General features: G+C 38.0%; 1 protein-coding gene across 1 annotated transcript in view; it reads right to left on the bottom strand.

Annotated features, from left to right (window-relative positions):
• Positions 1–393: 393 nt before the first annotated feature.
• Positions 394–25,736, bottom strand: part of ZFYVE9 (zinc finger FYVE-type containing 9) — a 44,050-nt gene continuing 18,707 nt past the window's right edge. The window contains exons 2-18 of the mRNA XM_072420754.1: positions 23,957–24,058; positions 18,832–20,657; positions 16,918–17,017; positions 15,994–16,170; positions 14,561–14,721; positions 13,837–13,948; positions 12,782–12,904; positions 9,754–9,909; positions 8,797–9,021; positions 8,246–8,328; positions 6,688–6,792; positions 5,122–5,272; positions 3,975–4,055; positions 2,832–2,994; positions 2,485–2,590; positions 1,080–1,256; positions 394–549 (exon numbers count right to left, since the gene is read on the bottom strand). Coding sequence (XP_072276855.1) covers positions 394–549; positions 1,080–1,256; positions 2,485–2,590; positions 2,832–2,994; positions 3,975–4,055; positions 5,122–5,272; positions 6,688–6,792; positions 8,246–8,328; positions 8,797–9,021; positions 9,754–9,909; positions 12,782–12,904; positions 13,837–13,948; positions 14,561–14,721; positions 15,994–16,170; positions 16,918–17,017; positions 18,832–20,657; positions 23,957–24,026 — 3,972 coding nt within the window. The 5' untranslated portion in view covers positions 24,027–24,058. The remainder of the gene's footprint in view (positions 550–1,079; positions 1,257–2,484; positions 2,591–2,831; positions 2,995–3,974; positions 4,056–5,121; positions 5,273–6,687; positions 6,793–8,245; positions 8,329–8,796; positions 9,022–9,753; positions 9,910–12,781; positions 12,905–13,836; positions 13,949–14,560; positions 14,722–15,993; positions 16,171–16,917; positions 17,018–18,831; positions 20,658–23,956; positions 24,059–25,736) is intronic.

Here is a 25,736-nt window from a genome sequence, read left to right as displayed (position 1 = left end):
TAGTTGAGTTACAAACACTGCAAACTACAGCAAAATGCTCAGATAAATTGTAGGTTGCAGTATGTATTCTTAAAGACAAACATGTAGTGTGTAAACAGCAACTTGTTACCCTTCCACCAGCAGTGACTGCTGAACGAGTTCTCAAGTTCTAACATTGTTTAGCGCATAACAATTATTAGAGTTGCTTCTTGTATGCAACCGAGTTTCCCCCCCTAGCATGTAGGCTGATGGATAAAGCGGACATGTTCATGAGACTACAGCACGGACAGATCTTGTGCGCTCCTTAATTGTACAAAATAAAATGAAAACGATATTGCTGGACCTGCAAGCAAAGACTCAGCCCGGCAATTGGCAGCTGGTTTCATGCGCTCAGGCTGGTTTATGAGAACGACGTTACAGGCTGTGTCTCCAAAAAATGAGTTCCATGGATACTGGGCCCTCGCTCAGCTGGCATGTGCCCCCATGAATCACTGGCACCAAGGCACTGTCCAAGTCATGGGTGTAGCGAGCAGGTAGAGGTTGGCCGTTGCTTCCTGCTTGATATCCAACCTGAAAAACATAAATGCAGCAATGAATTCCACTATACATTTGTTTAATTAATTCAGTCCTCTGCGGACATCTCTTAGCCAAACCACGTTTTTCAAAGTTAAACTAAACTCAACAAGCAAAGAATTGCTATATTTTAGGGGAAAAAAAAACCAAGAAATGTTATTTTTGCTGAAGCTTTGCCTTGAGTTCAATGTATTTCTTGGTGTATAAATGTGCTCAAGCACTTCTAAATCTTTATAGCAGTATACCTGTAGTTCAAGATCTAATGGACTGTTGCCTCTGACTTCTAGGCTCAGAAGAATTGAAGGTGGCATTAATGTCCTGCTCACTCATGTTCTTGCTTAAGGTTCGAACATGCGGAATCAAAGCCCCGCTTTTACCAAGATGGACACCTCCATACAGAGACTCTGATCAAGGAAAATCTAACTCCTTCCACTCCCCAGAACAGGATTGAACAATGAAGACGTGGGCCTTATGCAAGCCTGGAGTTTAGATTTGTACATGTTTACAAAGGTCAAGTAAAATCTTACCTGATCAGAGTCCAGAGTAACCCGCAGTCCTAATCTAGTCATCCCATCTTCTTTAAGGAGTTTTAGGTGTGGACACAGTGCCAGACAAAAGGCCTTGGCCACATTTTCTGTTAATCTGCTGTGGTCAGCAGGGTCACTAAGGCCGCTCTGTTGCTCCTCACTTTCCAGAAAAAATACCTAACAGAACGAAAAAGAAACATGTTAAACCAATGCTATAGATAATGTCAAAAAAGTAATAATATAGATTCCAAGAAGACTTGTCTTACAGCCACTACACGCTAATAATAGTAAAGGGAGCCTACTCTATTACATAGGTCACATGACCAGTGGTTAATAGGAGAACAGAAGCTACATGTTCTCTATAGAATTAATTAAAGCGTTAAACAAAGGTTAAAAGAAGAGGTTAGGTGAATTAGCTGGCTGGGAATAATAGGCTGAACATCGGGTTACATAATACAATACAAAACAATTCATAATACAATACAAAACAATCTGCTACATGCAGATTTTGCAGGTAGCACGTACCATACATGCATTTCTCACCCCTAAGCCTGTGACTGTCCAGTGAAAGGAGATGCCACAACCTGATGGGCTAATCTGTTACTTTGCTCTCTTCTATTAACATGTACCTTGCTTGCATAGCAGAACTGACTGGTTTTTATTATTATTATTATTAAACAGGATTTATATAGCGCCAACATATTACGCAGCGCTGTACATTAAATAGGGATTGCAAATGACAGACTAATACAGACAGTGATACAGGAGGAGAGGACCCTGCCCCGAAGAGCTTACAATCTAGTAGGTGGGGGAATTTCACACACAATAGGATAGGAGATATGTAGTGGTGGGAAGTAGTGATGGTTTCAAATGACAGAAGAAGCCGGGTAGGCAAGTTTGAAAAAATGGGTTTTGAGTACTCTTTTAAATGAGCAGTCAAAACCCATTTTTTCAAACTTGCCTACCCGGCTTCTCATGTACTGCTTCTCCCTCTCCTAGTCTAAGCATTGCTTTGAAAAGAATTGCAAAAACTGATACCAGCTCAACTTTATCTACTACTACACTGCGAACAATAAAAATGTACATTTATTCTAGAGCTACAATTAAACCTCTCTAGTCATAAATTCTTCCCCCCGTCAGCATTTTGTTTACTATATGTACAGTGAGCCTCACATGTGCAGCTCGGTGTACATTATCCGCCTGGTTTTCTTATATTTTGTAAATAGGGAGTTATGCCATTCAGGCCCAGCCAAGCAAGACAGCAGAAGACTGGACATAGCTAGAAGCTATAGTTACTAATAGTAACAGGATTCCAGCTTCATTTAATATTTTATATTAATAAATAATGCTGAATTTAGAATTGAGCCCTTAGTTCTTGCCCATTCCAGACTTTAATATTCTGTACCTCTGTCCAGCGAATAATCTTCCCATTTGCTTTGTATTCTGAGCCATGGGATATTTTGACACTGGTGACAGATTCCAAGGACTTTCCATCAATAGGGCTAATAACTCTGCAGACAAAAAGGACAGATGAATCATTTCTGTGTACTAGTCTCAGACTGAAATAAATATCAAGCAAAAAGACAAAGTTGCTTCAAGCGTGTGTAAGGGGAGACCTCTTTTTAGGAGTCCTAAATAAAAACATTTACAAATAAGCCTCCATGAAAAGAAGAGACTGATTTCTAAAGGAAACAAAATGTTCTTTTTTCAGATTATTTAAATCCTAATGTTAATAAAAGGTGTGGAATTTACCCTTTATTGAAGTTTTTGTCATCCTCTACCCACTGCACATAGACATGTTCCTGGTTGTCCTCAGAATCTGCCTTTCCACATGTTATGGTGTAGTCCTTCATCTCTCGCAGGGCTTGTCTCAGGGCATCCATGCTTTCGGCTGTAATCTGGACCATCACTCCATCTGACCCATCAAGAAAGGTAACAAACTTGAGTACAAGAACTCATGAGAAAGCATGAAGTCCAAATAAAGAGCATGACCCTTTAACATTTACTAACAGATAGTGACTGGTTGCACTACAGACAGAAAAGGTTGCAAGACTTTTAACACTTCCACACAACCCATTATACAACTGCAACTGTGTCAATGGCAGAACTGAGTGAATCATGGTAGAACTAAATTGACACATTATATTAAACCAAAACTGATTTCTGTCTTTACTGATCGAATTTGAGTCTTTTAACTCCTTTTCCTCCCAAGCTCCACAAGTAATATGATTATGCATGCAAAACATCAAACCCAAACACTAGCCACTTGGGGGTGCTTTGGAAAGAACTACCTACAAGCTTCTCATTTAAACACACAATGTATCGATGAGGCTTAATAGAATGGCTGACCTTCCTGAAATGGAAAAGATTTGTATTTATTTATTTAGGAACTTACTCTCCTGGCGTATAAACAGAAGGATTCAATCTTTAGGTTATGCTGCTGCTTGCAGGTCAGCCCAGGATAGCCCTTACTTCTAGAATGTCTCAGTTTGTAGCAAGGAGTACCATGAGCATAAACTATTTCCCTCAATGGACTACCGGAAAATGATTTTACATTTCTTATTCAAGAATTTTTTTTTTTTTTCTAATGTCAATGTAAGGACACAGGAATCCGATATCTTTGAGATGTCCACAAGAAATCCAGATGGAGTGAACCCAGCCACAATAAATAACAGTTCAAAGGAGCTGTCTGCATGACTAAATTCTATCACTGTGATGTAGCTCCTTTGTAATGGCCCAGCCAGCCTACTTACTTCAGACACAGCTCTGGACCTGAATCCAGAAGCATTTGATCATTATTTAGAAGCTGACATGGAGTCGGAGAGCTCAGGGTTCTGCAACAGGGTTTTTTTCTTTTAGTCATGTGTGTTTCACTGCTGCAATGAAAGCACTTACCTTCTACAATGCTGGACTTTGCTAGAAATCCAGATGACGGCTTCAGAGCTCCACTGAAGACAAAGAAACTGGCACCAGTCACTGAAAAACACACAAAGTCATTACATAATTATCACAGGTTGAGGAAAAATAGTTTACAGAAGGAGTACAGTTCAATTCCAATTGAAATTTGATAATTTTACAAGTAATGCATGCATATACATTTCAGACGACTTCCAACTGGTTGCCTTGAGTGTCATACAGAACTGCTCTTTTTATTATTTGGGGTTTTCTACCGAAGATGGACTCTAGACAGATATGTTCTTTCTAAGATCTTAGCCTAAGGCAGGGGTCGGCAAACTTTTTCGACTACTAGGCCATTTCAGGAGGTTAAGAAGGCACACTAGGCCAGAAGAAAAAAGGTGTCCAAGGAAAGTTTTATTTAAAAATACAGTTTGGAAACATGATGTTGCATGTTCTTAGGGACAGATACAATATCAGGTTCTAATGATGAGGAGTTCGGCAACAGAATGTCATTAAGGTGATTGTCAGTGAGCTGAGAGCGCAGCTTGTTCTTACAAAACTTCATCTTGGAGAACAGCTGCTCGCACGAATAAGTGCTGCCAAACATTGCGATCACGTGCTTGGCACGGGCTAACAACATTGGAAACTGAGCATGTGGCAGCTGACAGTCAAGTCAATAATAGTCTCTGTGCGTGTGCTTGGCATCGACTTGCCCCTTGAGATTCGACCCCTTGAAAGTGCTGTTGGTGTCGTTGCACACTAATCACAGGGCTTTGTTGTTGGAAGAAGAATAATTTGTCAGTCCATTCAGAGTTGAAGACACGAAGTTCAAGGTCAACCTTCCAGAGACGGGTAGCTGCGTGTTGCTTTTGCTCTTTAGGCATAGTAATCGGGGTTACTGTGCGCAAACTCGATGATATCGGGAACCGGAGATAACGCGACAATTCAATAGGGCCGGATTCAACAATAAAAAACTAGGGGGGTGTTAGGCGGGACTGGAATACTGGCTAGGCCATATCCGGCCTAAAGGCCGGAGTTTGCCTACCTCTGGTCTAAGGGTAGTGCTATTTATAAGACATAACAGAATGTTGTGTCTAGAGGCTATTCATCTTTTTATTCACAGTAAACAGACAACTGTCCTCACCTTTACGTGGTTGCTTGTGGATACTGATGGCTTGAGTCTGGTAATTGCCGTCATCATTTTGTACACATACCAGGTGAGAATCAGCCTTCTGATTGAAACACGTGCCTCCAGCCAGGACATGCTCATTAGATTTATTCATGGCTTTCATCATCTACAAATCAAGTGAAACAAGGGCAGAAAAATGAGCAGGGAAAGACAGCATGATAACCAAAGAGCCAGCCATAACAATACCAGCATGTACTATTGAGACAAAGCTGCACAGAACATCATATAATCAGTACAAAACCACATCCAGAGGAACAAAACACAGATTATAGCAATGGAAAGTAAAAAGAGAACAAACATGCTTTTCATACACTGTTCACAATTTGTTTAACTGCCAGTGTCTGCCATCCTTGACCTCTATCACTCACACACACTCAAACACATTAAAAGGAACCTCATAAACACTTATGTAGTATTGCATATTTTTTTTTTTATTTCAACTATTAAATAGAACCTGCGCTATAGCTTGTAATGTAAAGTATTCACATTGTTCCCTGTGGCCATATAAAGCCTGCATGAAACCTATAGCCCAGGGCTATAGGTGGAATCTGTACATTTGTCCCTAGACAGACTTAAATCATTTGTTCCATATACAGATAGTCCAGGTTAAAGACATCCGACATACAGATGACTCCTAGATACAAACAGGGCTTCCCTGCTCCATGGTGTTCAGGATGGAGGCTTGGAGGGGGGTGGTTAAAATGACTTGCAGAAGAAATCTTTTGCTAAACACAGATGAGACTGAGCTCTTCTGCAAGGTCTTGTAACTCTTTAATGACCAAGACCAACTCTTTTTCTTTATCAAAGCACAGCTTGCTCCAGAAGTTAATAAATGTCTAGATAGCTTGTCTCCATAATGTTCTTTAGTTTTTTGCTTTGTTTGATTAGCTCACAGTGAGGATTTTATTCAGTAACTGACACCACACTGCCTAATATGTTGAGACAAATATCTGTCCTAATTGCATTTATTAAAATAATGTACATGTTCCAAATTACATACAAATTGAACTTAAGAACAAACCTACAGTCCCCATCTCTTATGTTACCCGGGGACTAACTGTACTACAATTTCAGCAAGCAACAGAGGTTCTTGCTTTTCACAGTTGGGTGTAGGTGCAAAGCACTGAAGAGAGAGGTGCAACTTGTTCTTGACTTTCGCAAATGTTGAGGTTCCATGTACAACCTAAACCTAGGTTCTACATAGATAATAAATAACCTAGGATCGCATAAATGACATTTTTTATGAAGGTTTGGTCACAGTCACAAATATGTCTGAAAAATGTTATAGCAGTAAAGCAGAATAGTCTTGCTGCTCTTACGTTATGAAATTTAAACATGATATTGATCCTAGTTAACAATCAGTCCAAGCTATCCACATAAAATTCACTGCATAAAAAAATCCAAATATGAGCTCTCATATTTTGAGAGTTATGCCTTAAATATTAAATAAAAAACCTTAACCAATGGGTGGAAAGAGAAACTTTCTATCCAGAGCGGTGTAGTTATAACGAGAACAATTACCTCATTGTATCGGTTGCTGGGAATTTTAATGCTAGTTTTTCTGACTTCCATATCCACTACCAAGCCTTGTACCACGGGCAGAGTGTACTGGTAGTTGCGGAAATCCTTAAAGTAAACAACACAAGAATAGGATAAGAGAAAAGGAATGAAGAATGTTCAGCATGCATTACGAATAAAGCATTCCTATTTTGATGTGTAAATATGATTTCAAGTTTCGGTGTTTAAAAGTCTCTCAAACCAAATTAAACTTTTTGCAATAATAGGGATTCATGAAACAAAATAATAAAACCGGCTAAGCTTTTAGAATAAATCACTTTAAATATAAAAAGAAAAAAAAAAAGTTAATGCTATGTTAAATTACTGCAGACATATTTGCAGTTTAGACATTCACTTGGACAAGAAGCCAGTACACATTATGTAATCGTAAAGAATTCAAGCTTAATAGATAAGAGTTAGAGAACAGGTGAGGAGCAATGACCTGCATGCTTAGGCATTGCACATATGAGCTTCAGTTTGTGCAAGTTTTACAATGATTTGCACAATTTTTAGCCAGGTTCAAGCAATCTAAAACAAATCAATATAGGAGGTCTGTGAATTTAAACTAGATGTCCATATGCTTTCAACAATTGCAGAATCTTCACAAATCCTGATAAGCAGCCTATTATTTATTTCTTAATATTTACTACCTCTGTGGACTCTTTTTTTTTTTTTTATCTGGCACTGATAAAGCATTGTGATTGTTGTAGTGCTAAAGTCTGCGTTGTACATTCTCTTCATATTGGTTTAAGTATCCCCCAGATGCATTAATCCAAACCAAAAAACATAATGCCAAGTTATTTCAATTCAACAGTTTGTTAATATTGTGCATGAATAACTGTGTAGGAACTTTAAGCTTCTTCACAGTTATGGCCTTGCACATTTAGGCATATGAGAGCGCAGGTCGTCTGCACAGCATTAGTTGTAATACTAAATGACAAAGTGTCCAGGAGATATAGAATCTGGCTTTTCCTTTTTGTTAGTTTATGTGTTATTAAGAAGAGGAGAAAAGTGTTACAGATACAGTAGGTTGCTGGAAATGTTTATTAGCTAGAGTTATAGAAACAGACTTGTTTAGTTTTCTGGTGTTGGACGGATGTAGAATTCCATGTAAGACATCGTAGAAGAAAAGGCAAAAGAAAGGAAAAGCAGTAGACAAAAGGATCATCTTACATTTGCAGAGAAATCATAGTACCTGATTTTTAATATAAATTAAGCTATACTAAACTCCCCAACTACACATTCTGTGTAGTACACAACTGTCCAGCATTATTGCAAAGTGAAGGTATTAAAAATAATATTCAGCAACAGTTATTCTGCTTAATTTTTAGGAAGGTAAAGTTTTAATACAAAACTGGTGTTTCTGCTTTGCTGTACCCATTTATATTGTGTATTATGTATCAGAATCACAGATAGCATGCAAAAATCCTCCATAGGTACAGAAAAATGTTTTGCAGAAAATAATGCAGACAAAGGTGTTATATTCTTTCAGGCTGACGACAGACTGGTAAGGGACACTCACAGCCAGGACATTGATGATTGTGTGACCGGTCTCTCCAAAAAGAGGCTTCCTGAATCTGACACTGAACAACGGACATGGATACACTAAGAGGAAACAAAAGACAATCTTTAAGAACACCTTTTGTCTGTTAATGATTCCAGCCATACTAAGCAATAAAAGAGTGAATAATACTTTGTTCATCACCTTTTTTGAAAGACTAGGAACCTACAGAAAAATTGAAAAGAGCCAAGGTTAAAATGCGAGGGCCTGACCCTACAGTATCTTGCTGTTCTAAAAAGCATTCAGGCATATTGGACTTTTATTGGTATAGTTTAAAATAATGCATTTTGTTAAGGACAAATTTAATGACTTCAAGTTGACAAACTTTTGAGCTACAATTAAAATGCAAACATTTAATGCTCGTATATAAGTGTAGAAATGTATTAGAGGTCAAAATCTAAAAATAATTATATTTATCAAAGGTACCTAGAGAACTGACACTGATCTAAAAGATTTTTACCGGTTTAAAAGAAATCTACATGATATAGGTTTGCACAGCCGAATGTACTCACGTCTATACTCCGCTCCTAAGCGCAGCATAAGACGCATGGGAAAAACTTTGGCCCATGGAGTCTCCCACTTCTGGATGAGGATCCCAAAAAGGTAGGGCTGAGCGGGGAGAACCAAGTCTTGCAGAGACTGATACGTAGGTGTCACATACAGAAATCCTCCATGTTCTTTGCTACCTAGGAAACTCTGGCTCACAAAAGAGTGGCCTAAGTTTCCCACCATGTTACCTAATAAAAAAAGAGGAAACAATTAGAAGAGGAGAAAAAGAAGTACAATATAAACAGCTCCAACTATATCAGTAGGCCAAGTAATATTAGTAGTGATCAGGAATATCTGGTTTTTTTATATTACCATGTCCTGTAAAATAATAAGGATATTTCTTTTGAAGCTAATAAGTATCGCAATGCAAACTTTCAAATGTAAATGATTCTTGAAGCAAACACGGGAGGAAAAAAACACAAATACAAACAAGAATACAAACTTCCTGCAGGTGCTACTCTTCCATCAGACTCACTGCTGAAGGTCTATGCTGGTCAACCTTCATAGGTCAACCAAGACTGGTCTAACGTAGCTGTGGGGGAGCTGATTTTTGGGGGTTGGCACTGAAGCACATTGAAGAATACCATAAAAAATTTCAAAGAACGTTTTCCTGCACCGTTTACCATTGCACATATCATATTTATGCTCATAATACTATTTGTTTTTTGCTGCTGTACACAATGTGTAACAAGGTGACAGGGTATAAAACAAAAAACAAATATTGCATTCCCTCCAATGCTCATTTTCTCTATTGTTAGTGTTCATCAATATACCTGAGAGGGAAATTACCCAATAAATTTGTCCAAACAGTCCATTGTAGCAAACAAAGGGGCATATGTATTGTATTGTCTGATCTCCATGAATTGGAGGGAAAATGTCTTCATTTATTAACCTTGTAAAGCCTATCCCCTGCTTCTTACCTGCCAAGGCCTCTTTATAGAGCTCCACAAAGTGGCTGAAGATGTCTCTAGGCAAGCATTTCTCATCAGGTAAACATTGCAGCAGGATGACTATCTCTGCCTGGCCAACGGCATGCATTCCTTTGGTGGTAAAGCACCAACACTTCCTGTTCACATCTACAGAAAGCAAAAACATTAAACTTTAATGGGATTTATTAATTCCTCTGTAAACAACAAGGAATATTTAGGGTAGTGAAGTAAACTCTGAATACCTGGTGTTATAAGAAGCATCTAAATAAAGCAGTCTTCATTTGCTCCCCATTATAGGTGTCATTGTGTGTAGAAGGGATTTATAGCAGCTACATGATTAACAGGGAACAAAAAATTTGCTCCTAGCTTCAACACAAATCTAGTCGGTCATAAATCACTAATAATAAAGAATAGCGGGCACCTGCTACTTTGAAGAACATCAATCAATTCAACAGCTCAACAAACTACACATGCATTGATCTACCAAATGTGGGAACCTAGAATTGCATTACCTATAAAATGGCAGGATTAAGGTAAAAGAGTTCTGTGAGATCAGCTAAACACAGGACCTAGCTTAGAAAGCATGTCTATTTAACTCTTAGGCTAGGTACACACATGCAATAATTGTCATTAGAAAACGAACAACTCATTTCCAGCGACAATCCTTGTTCATCGGCGTCGTTGTGCACTAATTTTGTTAATGATTATCGGGCGAACGGTCGTTAGTTTCCAACGATAATTATTGCACGTGTGTATGCAGCTTTAGACTATACTTCACCACAGTCCGAAAAGGCCCTTAATACGATCCCAAAACCAAACTTTTAAAAATAATATTAATAATTATTATACTTCATTGCACATTTACCTTAACCTAACATTTCAAATTAACCTTTATTTTAAATGCTAAGACTGCGTGCATACGTCCAAAAGACTAACAGATGAATGAGCATTGTTTTATGGAGAGGAGAGGGGCAGAAAGAGCGAGTGGCACCCCGCTGTGCTCTCCTCCCTTTTATCGGCAAGAATCATGTGATTTGTGTACATAGCCTAAATCCACAATTCCAACCCACTTGTAAAAATATTTCAAGGAATTATCACTACCTTTCAAATGACATTCTGCCATCAGCAAAACTACTTAGCAATCGTTCACCAAAATCGCTAAAGCAGTTTTGGAAGAGTACCAAGAAGCTTACACCAAATTTTAACTTCCTACAAAAGGCTAGAAATTAAAACCAGAGCCTTTAGAGATTTTGGCTTTGGATTTTAGATATTAGTACACTATCTGTGTTTGGTGTTTAATTTTAGATTTTATATCTTTTTTTCTACCACTGCCTTTATTTCTTCATAACCTGCAACTATTTAGATTTTATATCTTTTTTTCTTCCACTGCCTTTATTTCTTCATAACCTGCAACTATTTAATTAGAGATATTCCTTATAAGGTGTCAACAATTACTGTTCCTTTATAGTAAAATATGGAATGTTCTAAGTTAGAAGGGGTAGCAGGAAACCCTTATATAATCAATGACAAATAGCATTAGTCTATGGAGGCAACAGTGTACTCATAATACAGTGAAATTGCATCTTTTTAGCTTATTACAGCACAAAAGGTGCATAGACAGGAACCCTAGCTCATTCACAGTAATAGAATTGAATCTTTTATCAGGTTGATCGGTAGTTAGACACAAGCAGTAAATTATCTGGTACATTTTGCCAAGCCTGCAAGCAAGTAAAATTGCAGCCTAAGGGAAAACATTCGCCCTGTTTTATGTTAGCCACAGCCCTGAAAACACAACAGAACAATGGAATATAAAATTATAACACAGATGATGTCACTGTGTGTGTTTATTTATTGTGCAACTTTAGCTAAAGTAATAAGTAGCTGCTATAAAACTACTTGACTTTAAGCCTTCATTTTAACACCTGTAATAGCCTAATTTCAACAAAGCAACAGCAACAACAAACTTTGTATTTACATGAAGCATAGGTAACAATCTTTGGACACTGAAGATGATATGTAATGTCTCCACATCTCATACAGTATATGTAAACCCAAAAGTAATTTTCAATAATTTACACTTTTAATTCAGTATTAAAGCGTACGTTAGCGCAAAAAATGCACAACATTTCACAATGCACGCACAGTTTTATTTTAATGCTTTAAAGATCCTCTTATAAGGCAAACCTCCCATAACAAAGTTTTTTTTTCTTAACCTGAGATGCAATATATTCTTTCCTAAATCTGATGTTTAAGTCCAACAGCATCATTTACAGGTGAAGAGGTACCGCTAATCAAGCATTGCAATATGTGCTTGAATTGCTTGTTCCTGTACAGTACCTTGCGTTGCCACTAGTCTAGTTTTTTTTGTCAAGAGCAGTGGTCGCCAACCTTACGGACCACTAAATCCACGACATCCACAAGGCACATGAAGGCATTTTTTTTCTTAATTTAATAGCAGCAATCAGTTGAAGTTGGGTGGGAAGAAATATGGGGAGCCCAGAAATTAGCTTTAAAGAACTTGCAAGTACTTGCTATCTGCCAGACATGCAGTCGGTTCTTAAGAACTGTTGTCAGGTCGGCTGCCTTTGACTGCACTTCTTAAACACTTAGACCTCTAAGACATAGGAGCTAAACATTCTGTATTCTAGAACACAGTAGATATTGAGAGGACACAGAAAAGCTATACATTTCTTACAAAATCAACAGGTTTTCTTTGTATTACTTCTTGAAAAAGAAATATAACAAAGTATAACAAAACACCTAAAGGGAGCAAATAAGATAAGTTCACCATTAGGGTTTACATACACATAATCAAATACATGTTTCCTGAGGGATTCTACGAGTTCCATGCATCTAACTCCAAAGCAACTGTGACAAATGGAAAATGATCCATTAACAAGGTGAATGCAACTATGTTAAAAGTATGCATGATATAAAAATACAGTAACAGATGTAACACATAGTAGCCCTGTGATGGCATGCCTGGTAAATTTCACAGACTGAACAACAAAACACGTACAATTCACAATCTTCACCATTGCTAAAAGATTTGCATTGAGGACGAAGACTAAGGGATCTGGGCCACCATCCTCCAGCTGCTGCATGACTGACATCTGGGAGGGACGTTCTTCAACTGCATAATCTGGAAGAAAAACATGGAAATTTGTTAGTATTTAAGCTCTGTGTCAACTGTAATTTAAAACAGAATCCAAAAGTAAGAGAAAAAGAATTGTGTACAACTTAATTATTATGTTCAGGGCAAAAATATCAAATTAAAAACAAGCCACTTTAAGTGGGATAAATAAATAATGACAATTAATATTTAATATTTGTCATTTCCAGACTAGTGGGTGAGCTGTAGAGTTCTTTTGAAATGTTTATTAAGCTATGTTTAAAGAGCCACTTAGGCTATCCAGATTCTTAATGCTGCCTTTTCTTCTAAGACCGCCAGATAAAAATATTATGTGAACTTCTCCCATAAAGCAATTTTCAGTGCCCAGAGGGCAATCCATAGGTTCAAATATTACCAATAGAGAATGGTATCATTCAAATACTTTTGCCTTGATTTTTCACTAGGTAGATGTATGGAATTTAAATGTATTTTAGGTATGATAATCAACACAAGTCATGAATGTACTAGAATAGACCAGGCATATAAAGCATAACATTTGCAAGAATTAGGTTGTACATTTTTTTTTATTACATAAGAACCAGGACATAGCACAGAGACAAGCTACACACCACAATTAGGTTACTGTAAGAACTAAAAACAAAGTGACAGGTTAAATATTGTGATAGGGACAGGTTAAAAGAAAAAGATGAAATTTAAAGCCCTTTGTGGGATTGGGTGCTTGATGAATATACAAGTTGAAACCCACAAATGGTTTTCACCCTCTGCAAAATAATGGAAGACGACAATCACATGCCAAAGTTATGTTTAAATAAATAAACAGGCTGGCTAAATATAGTGCAATTTGAAATTACAATATGAAAGGGCAGGAACCTATGGCAAGCAGATTTCAGTCTACACAAGTCATGCACATGGAAGACGATTTCCAACTGAGAGGAAATTACCTCCTTTGACTCCAGTGGAGATGAGAATAGGGGGAAGACCGTCCTCTGGGATGAGGTTCATTGCACTGCCCACTTGTGTTATACTGCCGCAGAATCCAGATATATTCTCAGCCTTCAATGTAAACACAAAAATGAAATTGAGATTAGAACTGAATAATTTGTGTGTTTTCGCTATCCCTTCCACACAGAAATACATTAGCAATTTTTATAATCTATCTCACATCCAATAAATGTGTTTTTTTTTCGTAAGTTTTGGAAAGAGTAGGGAATGGTTACAGCTTCGCTAATCATGCATAGTCAGTACAAGTACAAGAATGAAATACCATGAATATATTATAAAGACCTCCCTTTGATTCCTGCATCTGTCGGCAAGTAGGAAGTTAAGGAAATTCCCAATAAAGAAAGCCTTACACTTATAAAAAAAAATTAATTGGAGCTCTACTTTAAAGTCTTTTCACTGACACATATAGTGTGTACACTATAAACCATGCTTTTTTCTGGGCCTAAAAGACCAAATTAAATTTTTTTAGAGGAGTTCTGTTCACCTTGTCATACTTCTGTTTGCACATTTCTACTACATTCAGTTGGCTTGTTCCCAATATTATATGGTATAGGAATTATACTAGAAAGCTAAGTGATGTGTGTATTTGCACACCCAGGTGTACTTCATAGTAAGCAAGAATCAAAGTGCTACTCTTGCAGCTATGATCTAGCTTTAACTTGCCTCTGAGGATGGGGAGTTGCTAGGTGTGGATTTGTTGGGATCACTTGCAATGGTTAAGTTTCCAGCAGGCTCTGCATTTGCTTTTCCTCCATCTGCAGCCTCTCCGTTAGGTAAGATACCATCAGCAAACCAGACTCGTCTCTGCTCTCTGGACTGTGACCCTACAAAGGTAATGTCACAATGTATAATAATATTTAATTCCCATTATGCAAGGAATCTCAATTCTTGTTATATATGAACTCTTAGAACAACAGACATTACCATTGTGTAATAAAAAAAACATTTTGAAATGCATCTGGTTTTTTTATTGAAATTTGGAATGGTATCAGCTTCCTGTAATCCCTTTTAAATTAGAACTCAAGCTGTAAGAAGGAAGTAATAGGAGACAATCAGAAGTACTGCATTCACAAGGGACCTGTTTGAAGGAGAAGACAGCAGAGGGATTAGTTAATCAGTCCACTGCTACTCTTTCATTGTCCAGTTAAAGGCTGGGAAAGCAGAAGAAAGTTAGGCTATGTACATACGTGCAATAATTGTCGTTAGAAAGGATCTTTTATGATACATTCCAATGACCAACGACTGTACGATGCATGAACGAGAGCTGTACATACAGGACCGTTCTGCTCTATAGAGAGGGGAGGGGGAGAAAGACGGAGCGGCAACCCGCTGCGCTCTCTCTCACTTCACTTCCATTATGATCGTTCCTCTTCCATCGTCCGTGGATCGGCCAGGATGGTCGTTCAGACGATGCACGACGAGCGCTGTACACGGGTAAGATTTTTGTCTGATATCAACCTTGAGCTGATTATGGGACGAGAACAATTGCACGCGTGTACCTAGACTTAGGTGAATTGCCCTAACTGCAACAGAGAAAAATTATATTGTGATCATGACTGCTTATTTCACTAGGAAAAACAAAAACTAGACTGTGATGATTAGTTATATTACTCTTTGCAATACACAGCCAAAAAATGTAAAATATAAGATGCACAGCTTTTCATTAGTGTACTTTTTGTGTTTTGCCTGGAGGTCTCATTCTTAGAGGTTGAGATTTTTTTTAATAGGTAGGTGCTTACTTTTAAACACCTGTTTTTTGGAGGGTATTTTACTGGCAAAACAGAAATAATTCCAATTGCTGGAACATAAACAATGATAGGGAGCAGTGAAAAGCCTCTGGGGAAAGAAAGGAATGTAAGGAAGTGACACACCTTACAGGGAGGCTGAAATCATAAGAGCTGTAGGAATGTGCTTCCCTCTTAACAAGCAACAACAGTACCTTTAGACACAAACTGTGCTTGATATCTTTGTTACCACTCGTAATAAAGTAATGTGAAAGCCATCTTAAAAGTAACTAGTTACAAAAGCTTTGGTTTCAAATGCGCCTGTTCTAATATCTTGTACAATACGAAATCCTATATAGTTGGGATCTTCACCTTCTGTTCCTGGATGCTTTAGAACTCCTACAGGCACCATAACAGTTGGAGGTGGAGAGCTAAGAGCACCTGATGCCTGGGCCTGCTGCATGGGAGGGATTGTGGAGCAGTACTCTGCAGGATTGTTTGGGTTTGGACTTTGGACTGACGCACTCAGCATGTTTTCCCACGCTTGAGCTGAAAAACAAAGGAAAAGCATTAGGGAAATAAAATTTAAAAAAGCTGTATTCGCTTACAAATTGAAAACACTGTATAGCCTGTGTATCATGGCCTATGATAAAATTACACAAACTCTGATTTAGCAAATTACTAATGATAACAAATTTAGTATATTTTATAATACTCTTACAAAAACAATTATATATGGTACATTTTATTATGGAAACATTTTTGATAAAACAATACACACATACTGTACAGCCCTATGCAGACATCAGAATTCTGTTGCTGGAAATTATCTTTTATGAACGCTTCCAGTGACAGAAGACCAACCAAGACCTGTACAAACAGAGCTATTCTGTGCTTTGGAGAGGGAAGGACAAGCAAGTAGGACCCAGTTGTGCTCTTCAACATAAGTTGTCTATCAATCTACCCTGGTGCACATGCCAGGTCTTTGCAGATGATCATGACCATTCATCTCCGGTGACAATGACCTAGCTTAAAGCTCATACAATAACTCTGTATAATCACTCTCAGATCTGCCAACTACTATGCAGTGCAACGGCCTGCCTGACTGGGTACAAATTGATTGGATAAATTAGGGGAATCTCACATGAAGCTACTTTGATAAATTTAAATGTAAATATACATTGTACACAGTAAGATGAGACCCATAAAGAAGAAAGAAAGAAAGAAAGAAAGCAGGCAGTGTTCTGTACAGTAATAATTATTGTATTTTTCCCATATAAAAAAAGCTACACTTACCATTAATAAGCACAGAATGACAGATAACACAAACTCTGGCCTCCTTTTTATCCATGTATAGTAGCTTGCACTTAAGGCTGCAGCAGGCAGCACAGAACACCTGCAAATGGGATAAAGTATTAACAAATAAAACCATGACCCATTATGCTACCTAGAAATAACAAAAGTGCTAAATTCCTAACACCTCCCTCACTCCTGACCCCCGCACACCTTAGTAGAGTGCACTTTTTATTAAAGCTTGTGCTGTACAACTTCATTAGCCTTAAGCTGCGTACACACGGCAAATTTTTCTCGCCCGATAATCGGTATCGGCCAATTATCGGGCGAAAATCTGCCGTGTGTACAGTCGGTCGTCGTCCATCGTCCGACGACCGTCCTGGCGGATCCATGGACGACGACCGATCCTAATGAAAGGGAAGGGGAAAGCGCGCAGCAGGGTGCCGCTCCGTCGCTCTCCCCCTCCCCTCTCCATAGAGCATGAACGGTGCTGTATGTACAGCATCGTTCATGCATCGTGCAGTCTTTTCTCGTTGGAAAGGATCGTGAAAGATCCTTTCCAACGAGAAAAATTGCAGGTGTGTACGCAGCTTAACATTCATTCAGCTTCATTTGTCTCATTCGTTATCACATTCAAACAATCTAATTGGTAGCTGGTAAAAAAAACCCTAGACACAACAGACAGGTTCCAGTTTTATTATACTAAACTCCCTTTTATCCGGCACCCACAGGGATAAATGTAGTTTATGGTTGCTTGAGAGTTACTTAAAAAGGCCTAACACACAGGTTAATAATACTCTCCATTATTAAACCCCATATCAATATAAGCACAGAAATGCAGTACAGTATTATGCAGAGAAGGAAACGTTACAATTCCACTTCTAGTCAGATAAATATACCCGTACTGTATAATCAAAATGGCCCACTAAATGCACATGGCAGTATTAATAGAAGTAAAAAGAAAGTTTATACCAAAAAGTAACTAGCCAGGAATGCACGAGAGGTCCAAAAAATGGACATTTGCAGGGTGCAGGAAAACACGGTGGAGCCACAGAAGTGATGCATGAAACGCCCACTTACTGACAGCACAGAGTGCCAAAATTAAACACTAATTTGTTTTTTGGCTTGGTCAAGTGATGGTTGTTTGAATTCTGGATGATGGGGAGTTTACCGTATTTCTTTTTGGATTTGTAGCCTTTATCCAAATTAAAAACTACAAAGCTACAAAATAAAACTAGCTTCTATATTTTGTGAGATTCCTTGTTGTCTTGCATTGCCACTAAATTTTAAATATATCTGTTCTCTACAAAGCTTTACAAATAATATACATATATATAACAAATATACAAAAGGTTACGATGTAGCCATGTTGGTGCAGGAGACAGAGACTGTCCCGATCATCATATAATGCTTTTGGAGTCCTCAAACTCTAAAGATGGTATAAGCCTATACAAGTGTATGAGGACTCATCATGTCCATGTCAAGTATAAAAAAATTTAGGAAACTTGTGGCCTGGGAATAGCTTTGTGCTGAAATAAAGTAAGCAGTGGTTGGTGGATCTTGTGTTTATTAGTGAACTTATCTTAGTAAAAATTGAATTACTTATCTTACACTTTAAACTAGGGCAATCTGAAGTGAAGTTTCTACTAACAAAAACAAAATGAAAAGTTTAACATATTTGTAGTCTTTAAAAGCCAATTCAATCCAGAATTAAATGTTGCGTTGTAGATGTTACTGCCTAGTAAACTCACTTCTGGATTCCTGTACTTCTTATCCTTTAACTTACTATGATAAAGAGTAAAATTAAAAAAAAGCTTACAATGTTTACCAAGAAAATGCAAACCCGTTACATCTAGATAAATGTTGGATTTTTTTTAAACATAAAAAAAACATACAGAATTTTTGAATCCCACCTACCTTGCCGCATGCTCTGCAATGGTGCCTTCTTTTGGTAAATGTAAACCTGGCTTCGCACTTCATACAGTTTGGTGCTTGAGAGTCCGGAACCCAGACTGGAGCCACCTCCCCTAGTGTTGTGAATGGCTTGGAGGTAGGAACTCTATACTGCCTAGCTAGCAGGTCGTTATCAGGGCTATCTGGGGACGCTGCAAGGCACGGGCTATTGGGGCCCCTGTAGTCTCCTAGGAGGTCACCATTTGCATCAGTAACTGGACTGCGTAGAGCAGCTTCTTCATGAAGGGATTCTGAAACTATGTTATCACTCTGATTAGACTTGTTTAAGAGGTCATTTTTGTTTTTAGAGCCACAGCCAGCATTTGGGGGAACCAAGTCACTATGTAGTATATCAGATAATGGCTTTGGAATTTGCAGCTTTAGATGAGTTGGCTGCTTTGGGCGCGCTCCACCATAGGGGACACTAAGAGGTTGCATACTGCCAGCCAATTTTGATGAGGTCTGCCCATGCCCTGATGCTACCTGACCACAAAGGCCATGAAGGTGGTTCTTCATTTGGTCTCCACTGATGTTCAGCACAAGTCCACTCACTTCAGCAACATCGTCCTCCCTCTGTTGATCGTAAACACTGGTGTAATATTCAGACTTACACTCTTCAATTTCTTTCTCTTCTGTCACAGAATCTTCTTTTGATGGCAAACTCTTTGGGTTTTGAGCTACATTTGGGTTCTGCATTCCATAGGAAGCACACCCATTGTACAATGACATGACTGTGTCTGTTCCATCAACATTAGAAAGGCTTCTATTTTCACCATTAATCATTTCTTTGTGTCGATCGCTTTCAAGGCCGAGTTTGTCCTTCTCTTGATTCTCCTTTACCTTTGTTACATTTAGGTCTCCATTGGCTACCAGAGACTCTGAAAAATGCTCCAGCGTAAGTTTGGGAGTTCTGTCTATTTGGAGGTCATCATTCAGGACAACATGATCAAGGACAGCTGGTTTGGTTTGCTTTGCAAACTCATTAGCAAGCTGCTTATCTAGAGACAAAACTAAGGAGTTTATTTGCTGCTTTTCAGTGCAAACAGTATCTTCTCTTGCAGAACTAAACACATCTAGACAATCTGCTGGATGGAGAATATCTTTATTGTCAGTCTGTAAGTTGGGAACAGAAAGCATACTAGGGGAAAGCTGGGGACCATCAGCCTCTGCAGCAAACTCAATAGATGGACTTTTATGGTCTTCAAAACCATCATTTGTAAATGCACCAACAATATTGGTGTTTTGTCCCTGCATTATGTCACAAACACTTACATCATTATCAACAGAGACATTAAGCCCTGGTTTATAGTCAGTACTGTTTTGTGGTTGCTGTTTTGAGTCTATAACGTGTATGTGGCTTTGCATGCTTCTAGAATTATCAAGAGATTGACTTGTTGGGCTATTGCAAGGAGACGAGCAGATGCTCACATTAGAAATTTTAGTACAGCTACTATTAAGAGAAACATCTGCTAAAATGGACTCCTCTCCACAGTGCACAGTGGTACTGCATACATTTTCTGGCTGGTCTTTGCAGTCAGCCAGCTGGTCTTCGGCCATGTTGGTACCTTCCATCACCATGACGGAAAGCTCAGAGGTTAGACATTCAATCTCTCCATTGGAACAAGGAGTCTTAGGTGTCAGACAGGGTGATCGGTCTTTGAGGTGAGCCTCAATATCAATGATAGTCTTGGTAACATTGTCTAATGTGGAGTTATCAGTCAGGCGGTGGGAAGGTGGATTGAGGATCTGGTTCCACTTAGCATCCAGAAGCCTTGGCGAAACAGTCTCATCTACAAAGAAAAAAATCAAAATATTAAACTGATATTTCTACACTACTTAAAGAGAAAAAAATACCTACAGAAGAATAAATAATTATAAAAAAATAAACTTGTGTAGTTACCAGATGGTTAAATTATTGTAATAGTAATCAAATAAAAACATACTCTGTTTAAGAAAGTAAATGTGCTACAGATCTTCTCCAACATATTTGCAGCCACTTATTGCATATGTGCTCCAGTATTAGGTGCACATCAGTCTTGATTATCACATGCACAGTATGCATACAGTCAAAGAGTAACAATGCAGGAGAACAACTGGAGATAGAAGCAAAGTACTGTCATCCACAATTGTGCATTTTCAAAGGCTGAAGATGACTTTTCAAACTGCAATACTATTGAATATTAGCATGTTGATACTTTGTATTCAGTAACAAATAGCTGACACAGAACAAGACAAGGATTTCTTACACCCTAACCCTGATTAAAAGCACAATTCCAGATCTGTGGCTGAAATCACATGCATCTAGAATTTGGCAAGCTCTATACCATTCCCAGGCACCAGTTTTCCTAATAGGAAACAGAAATGAGAAGAATCAGAAGTCACAGCACAGGAATTTGTCAACATGTCATAAAGGCACAGGGTGTGATTAGGACTGTTGACGGCAGCGGCGATTTCTCCCAATGTATTGTACCAACATCTCTGAAGTGGATACAGTGAGCAGACAAATCTGCTTCTGCTGCACTAAAATCCTTAACAATATTGTCAGCCCCACTGGAGTTCTCCTCTGCTGGGCTACAGAACCAAGCTAAAGATAGGAGTGTTCTCTATTCCAGGGTAGGAGAGAACTCTGGTAGGACTGACAACACAGCTTTCACACTGGATTTCAGTGCAGCAGAAGCAACACTTTGTACATAAATTTGAGAGCTCAGTAGATTTTTTGGCAAGAATATTAGTATCCTCTTCCCCTAGCTTCACAGCTGTAAAAATGCAGTTTAGGATCTACTTAGATCTAGTTTCAACAGTTGTACTCACTGTAATCTGTGCTGTAGAAGACGCTGTACCTGAGAAACTACCGTGCAAGAATGTCCCTGCTTCATTTATTTGGCAGATCAAGGTGTTCAGCAACTTTCCAGCTACCAAACACAACAGATAAAATGCAGTAGAGAATTTGAAAGTATTCCATAATTGAACATCATTTTTGGCATAGGTTGTGGCAGGTCACACCTTTACTACAGATTTTGGGGTCAAGACATATTATACAGTACACCATGTTTTCCCTCGGTGCTCTAAAGATACGGATAAGTACAGTGCTGCATAATATGTTGGCGCTATTTAAATCCTGATTAAAATATTAATAATAATAATAATAATAGGAGACACCTGACGTGACCTGCTTAACAGACCTACGGGCAAGAAAAAAACCCACAGGAAAGGAAAGAAAGAATTGATATATTCACTTTAGGCTGATCAATTTCCCATACATATATGTCTAAAAAACATAAGACTACCTTTATATTGAATTTATTTATAAGTGATTTTGAAAGCTTGCCAATCAAAAGGGCTTTTGCAATAACAGCAGTTATAACAAGGATATCTGGTTTCGGAATGTGCTAGCCCTGCTCTATGGAGGGCTGGAAAATCATGTGGAACAGCTGACCAAGGCAAGCAGATGCCAAGAGGCAACTTTCAGGCACAGATAAAAAAAATTTTTTATATAAGTATCTGACTTGACGTTTCTCCATGCCTCTGATTTTTAGGTCAGCCCCATTGCTTTGCTAAACCACACAGCCAGAAACCTAAATGTCAGTTTCATAGAACCTGCAGTCCCTCAGCATGTCATTCAACTCCTATCATGCATATTTATCACTGCAGCCTAAAAGGTACATGTTGTTTTCAGCAAACAGTTCTATTATGGCAATCACTACTGTTTTCCATTTCTGTGGGATAACCTTCAGCACAAAGTTAGGAGACATGACAAGGTTATAACAGCCATTTCTAAATGCTGATTTTATGCAGGATTGTAAATCTGTTGATAAGCTTTTAATATTCTTTTATTAACAGCAAACTGGAGTTCCACACATGGGATTTCAAATCTACATACATAATGCTGATGGATCTTTTGCATGCTACATTAATTCTGCTTAGTAACAATGAGAATATCCAAGTAAATGGAAATAGAAATGTAGTAGCAGTGACCTGGAACACAGCATTGTGAACAGCCTGGCAACTTTTAAACTGTCCCAGTAGAGACAATGGCTTTTTGTACCTCCCAGGAACCATAAAATCAACTAAAGTCAGGGTCTGGGAGCTTTCACCAGTTCCAGCCTTTGCTAATTGGTGTCAGTCAATCTGCTATAGTAATGATATACCTTGAGAAATACATTTATAAAATTATGATTCACCTACTTGTTTGGGTTTCAGTGATCGCTTTAATTGTCTTGACTTGTGGAATGGTAGTATGTACCTGACATTTACATGTGTGTCTGGTGTAATTGGGGCCCTAAGTGGTACACAGACTCCTACTTAGGGATCTGTCATCTGTATTCACTAAAATCTGAAACACACAATGGCATCAGAATCAAAGCAAAGAAAAAAAAATCTAAAAAAATAAGACAAGTGAGAAATGAGGAATGATCACCAAATTTGTTACAAAGTGAAATGAGTGATTTTAAGCTTTAATAGAACCCAGTCGGTGGTGAAAACATTCCAATTCCTTAAATTTTACCTTTCTGGTGAAACATGTGGTCAATCTCCCTAAAAGATCTCTGGAGGACATTACTATCTGATACTTCCAGGAACATCATGTCTGCTATGGCTCTTTATGTCATCATAACTTTGTTCTGTACCAACATAGAAGTCTGCAGGAAGAACCCTCAGAAGCCATTGGGGAATATAATACCTGACACAACTGGAAATGTTGGATAAGTTGGGTAACAATGGCACCCAGAGCTCTTTAAGACAACAAACATTCTGACTCCCATCCCCTAGAAAGCTAAAAATTGATCTTTTATAGGGTATGACAGCACAACGTATTAAACACATGAATAATAGTATAGGATAGGATAATAGACTAAAATGATGCAAACATTCATACAAACAATATGCATATTTTTAGAATTTATGTGTATTTTAGAAAAAGAGGCTAGCAATCGGATTCTAGCTTTTTTTGTTCCTCCCTGTCCTGTATTCTGTAACCTAATATTTAAACATAATAGAACTAGTGTTCTCTGAAGCATGTGATGTGGGTGCTTTATATCTTTTTTTGGCACATAGTACATATAAAAAAAAAAAAAAAAGCTTCATATTGTACCTTCATTTTTTTCAAACTCATCTAAGACTTTGTCCAGGTTACATGATTCTTCCTCAAAATAGTTCTCCATTTGTTAAGAACTGTTCAGGCGTAGGTCTGGACCTGTGGAAGAGAACACAATTAAAAATAATTCTACTAGTTTGTACAAACTTTGTACTGAGTGGTTTGCCAGGTGCCCAGCCTTAAAAATCTCTGGAAAAAACTAAAACAAGTCACCATCTCATATACCAAACCGCAGGTTGCCCAAAAACAGGCAAAAGTTGTATGATGGCCCATGTATTTAGAGGCAATCAGACACTCCAAAGTATATTTCTAAATAAAGGTATTTGCATTGTTTATCTATTTGTAGTTCTATATATTGAACTTTGTTGGAATTGATGCCATTGAAAATCCCTTTTGAACCAGTTTTCCTGGTTAATTTACAAATTTGTACACCCAGACTCTCCATGAAAACTGAATTTTGTCCAAGAAGCAAAGAAGCCTAATGGTTTTGTGCTGCTCTTTATTGGAATGTTAAGGGTAATTTAGGTCCAATTCAACTATTCCTATATTATGATTGATCTGTGCTACAGCAATGTCCCATCAGCTCTGAAACTGAAAACAAAAACAGCCGACATTAAAGATAAACTAGAGAGCTTTGCTACTTTACAAAATCTTTCTTTGATTCAAACATAAACAAAAAATGATTGACACTAGTAAAAAAAAAATGTATGCATTAGTCTTTGAAAATGAAAGCGGTTGCTGGGACCTGCCTTGTGATTTTGCTCTATCTTGGTGAAGGATTCATTGAAATGCAATTACAGGAGATCTCCGGGCACTCAAGCCTCTGCAGACTGGCATTTTATTGCCGCCCTTAAATGTAATGAGCAGAAGAGTGGCCCTTTTCTGTGACAAAAAGACAAAGTTGTCACAGCTCGAGTGCAGGGAAGAACAATTCATAGCATTTTTTTCCTGGGAGATAGATCTCATTACAATGGGTCACTTTCAGCACGCTTCTGCAACTGATAGGAGAAGAATTATAGAAAAGACTTATGGCCCTGGTTCTGAGCACCCTAGGAGAGTGATGTTATTAATGACATTGGCTAAAATTAAACCACAGACCTATTTGCAATTCTCAGAAGAAATGACACAGTTTCAATAATGTTGTATGGGAATGTGAGGATAGATGAAATAAGCAGCTCCTAAACTCCTAAAAGAGTAGTGAGCCAGCTAATCAAACGGGAGAACAAGGCTGTTGCCTATAGCAAGAAAAAATGTCTTCATAAAACGGTAGTTGCATTTTAATTTGTAAGCAACACATCTACATTTTTCCACTGCTTTAAATAAGACATGGTATGATTTCTTTCAATTGTATATTAAGTCAATGTAAAACCTAAGTTTATGGGATTTCATTTACTAAAGCACTGTGTATCATAACTGCCAGTTTTTCATTACATAAAAAACCTTTTTTCATCTTTTATCTATATTGCATCTTAATACTGTTGTACATTCTCTGTGCAGACACTACAAGCCTACATAAATGCAAGACTGCCCATAGAACATTTACCTACCGACAGGAAGTTGTGGATGGGCAGGAAGCCAGGATGCCAGTCCCAGATCACCTTTTAGGAATCATGAGATATAATAAATGGTACTTTTTACTTTAAAATACTGAAGGGACTTTTGTTTTTATAAATGCAGACACCATAATTTACAAATATGCAATGCACTGTATGTCACTCTCTACATTCACAATGAATGGCACTGCAATGAAACTACACAATGATCAGAAGTGTTACAA

This window comes from Pyxicephalus adspersus, chromosome 8, assembly GCF_032062135.1.
Source record: "Pyxicephalus adspersus chromosome 8, UCB_Pads_2.0, whole genome shotgun sequence".
Classification (NCBI taxonomy): Eukaryota; Metazoa; Chordata; class Amphibia; order Anura; family Pyxicephalidae; genus Pyxicephalus; species Pyxicephalus adspersus.
The sequence above is the reverse complement of the archived record's forward strand: the minus strand, read 5'-3'. Positions and strand labels throughout refer to the sequence as shown.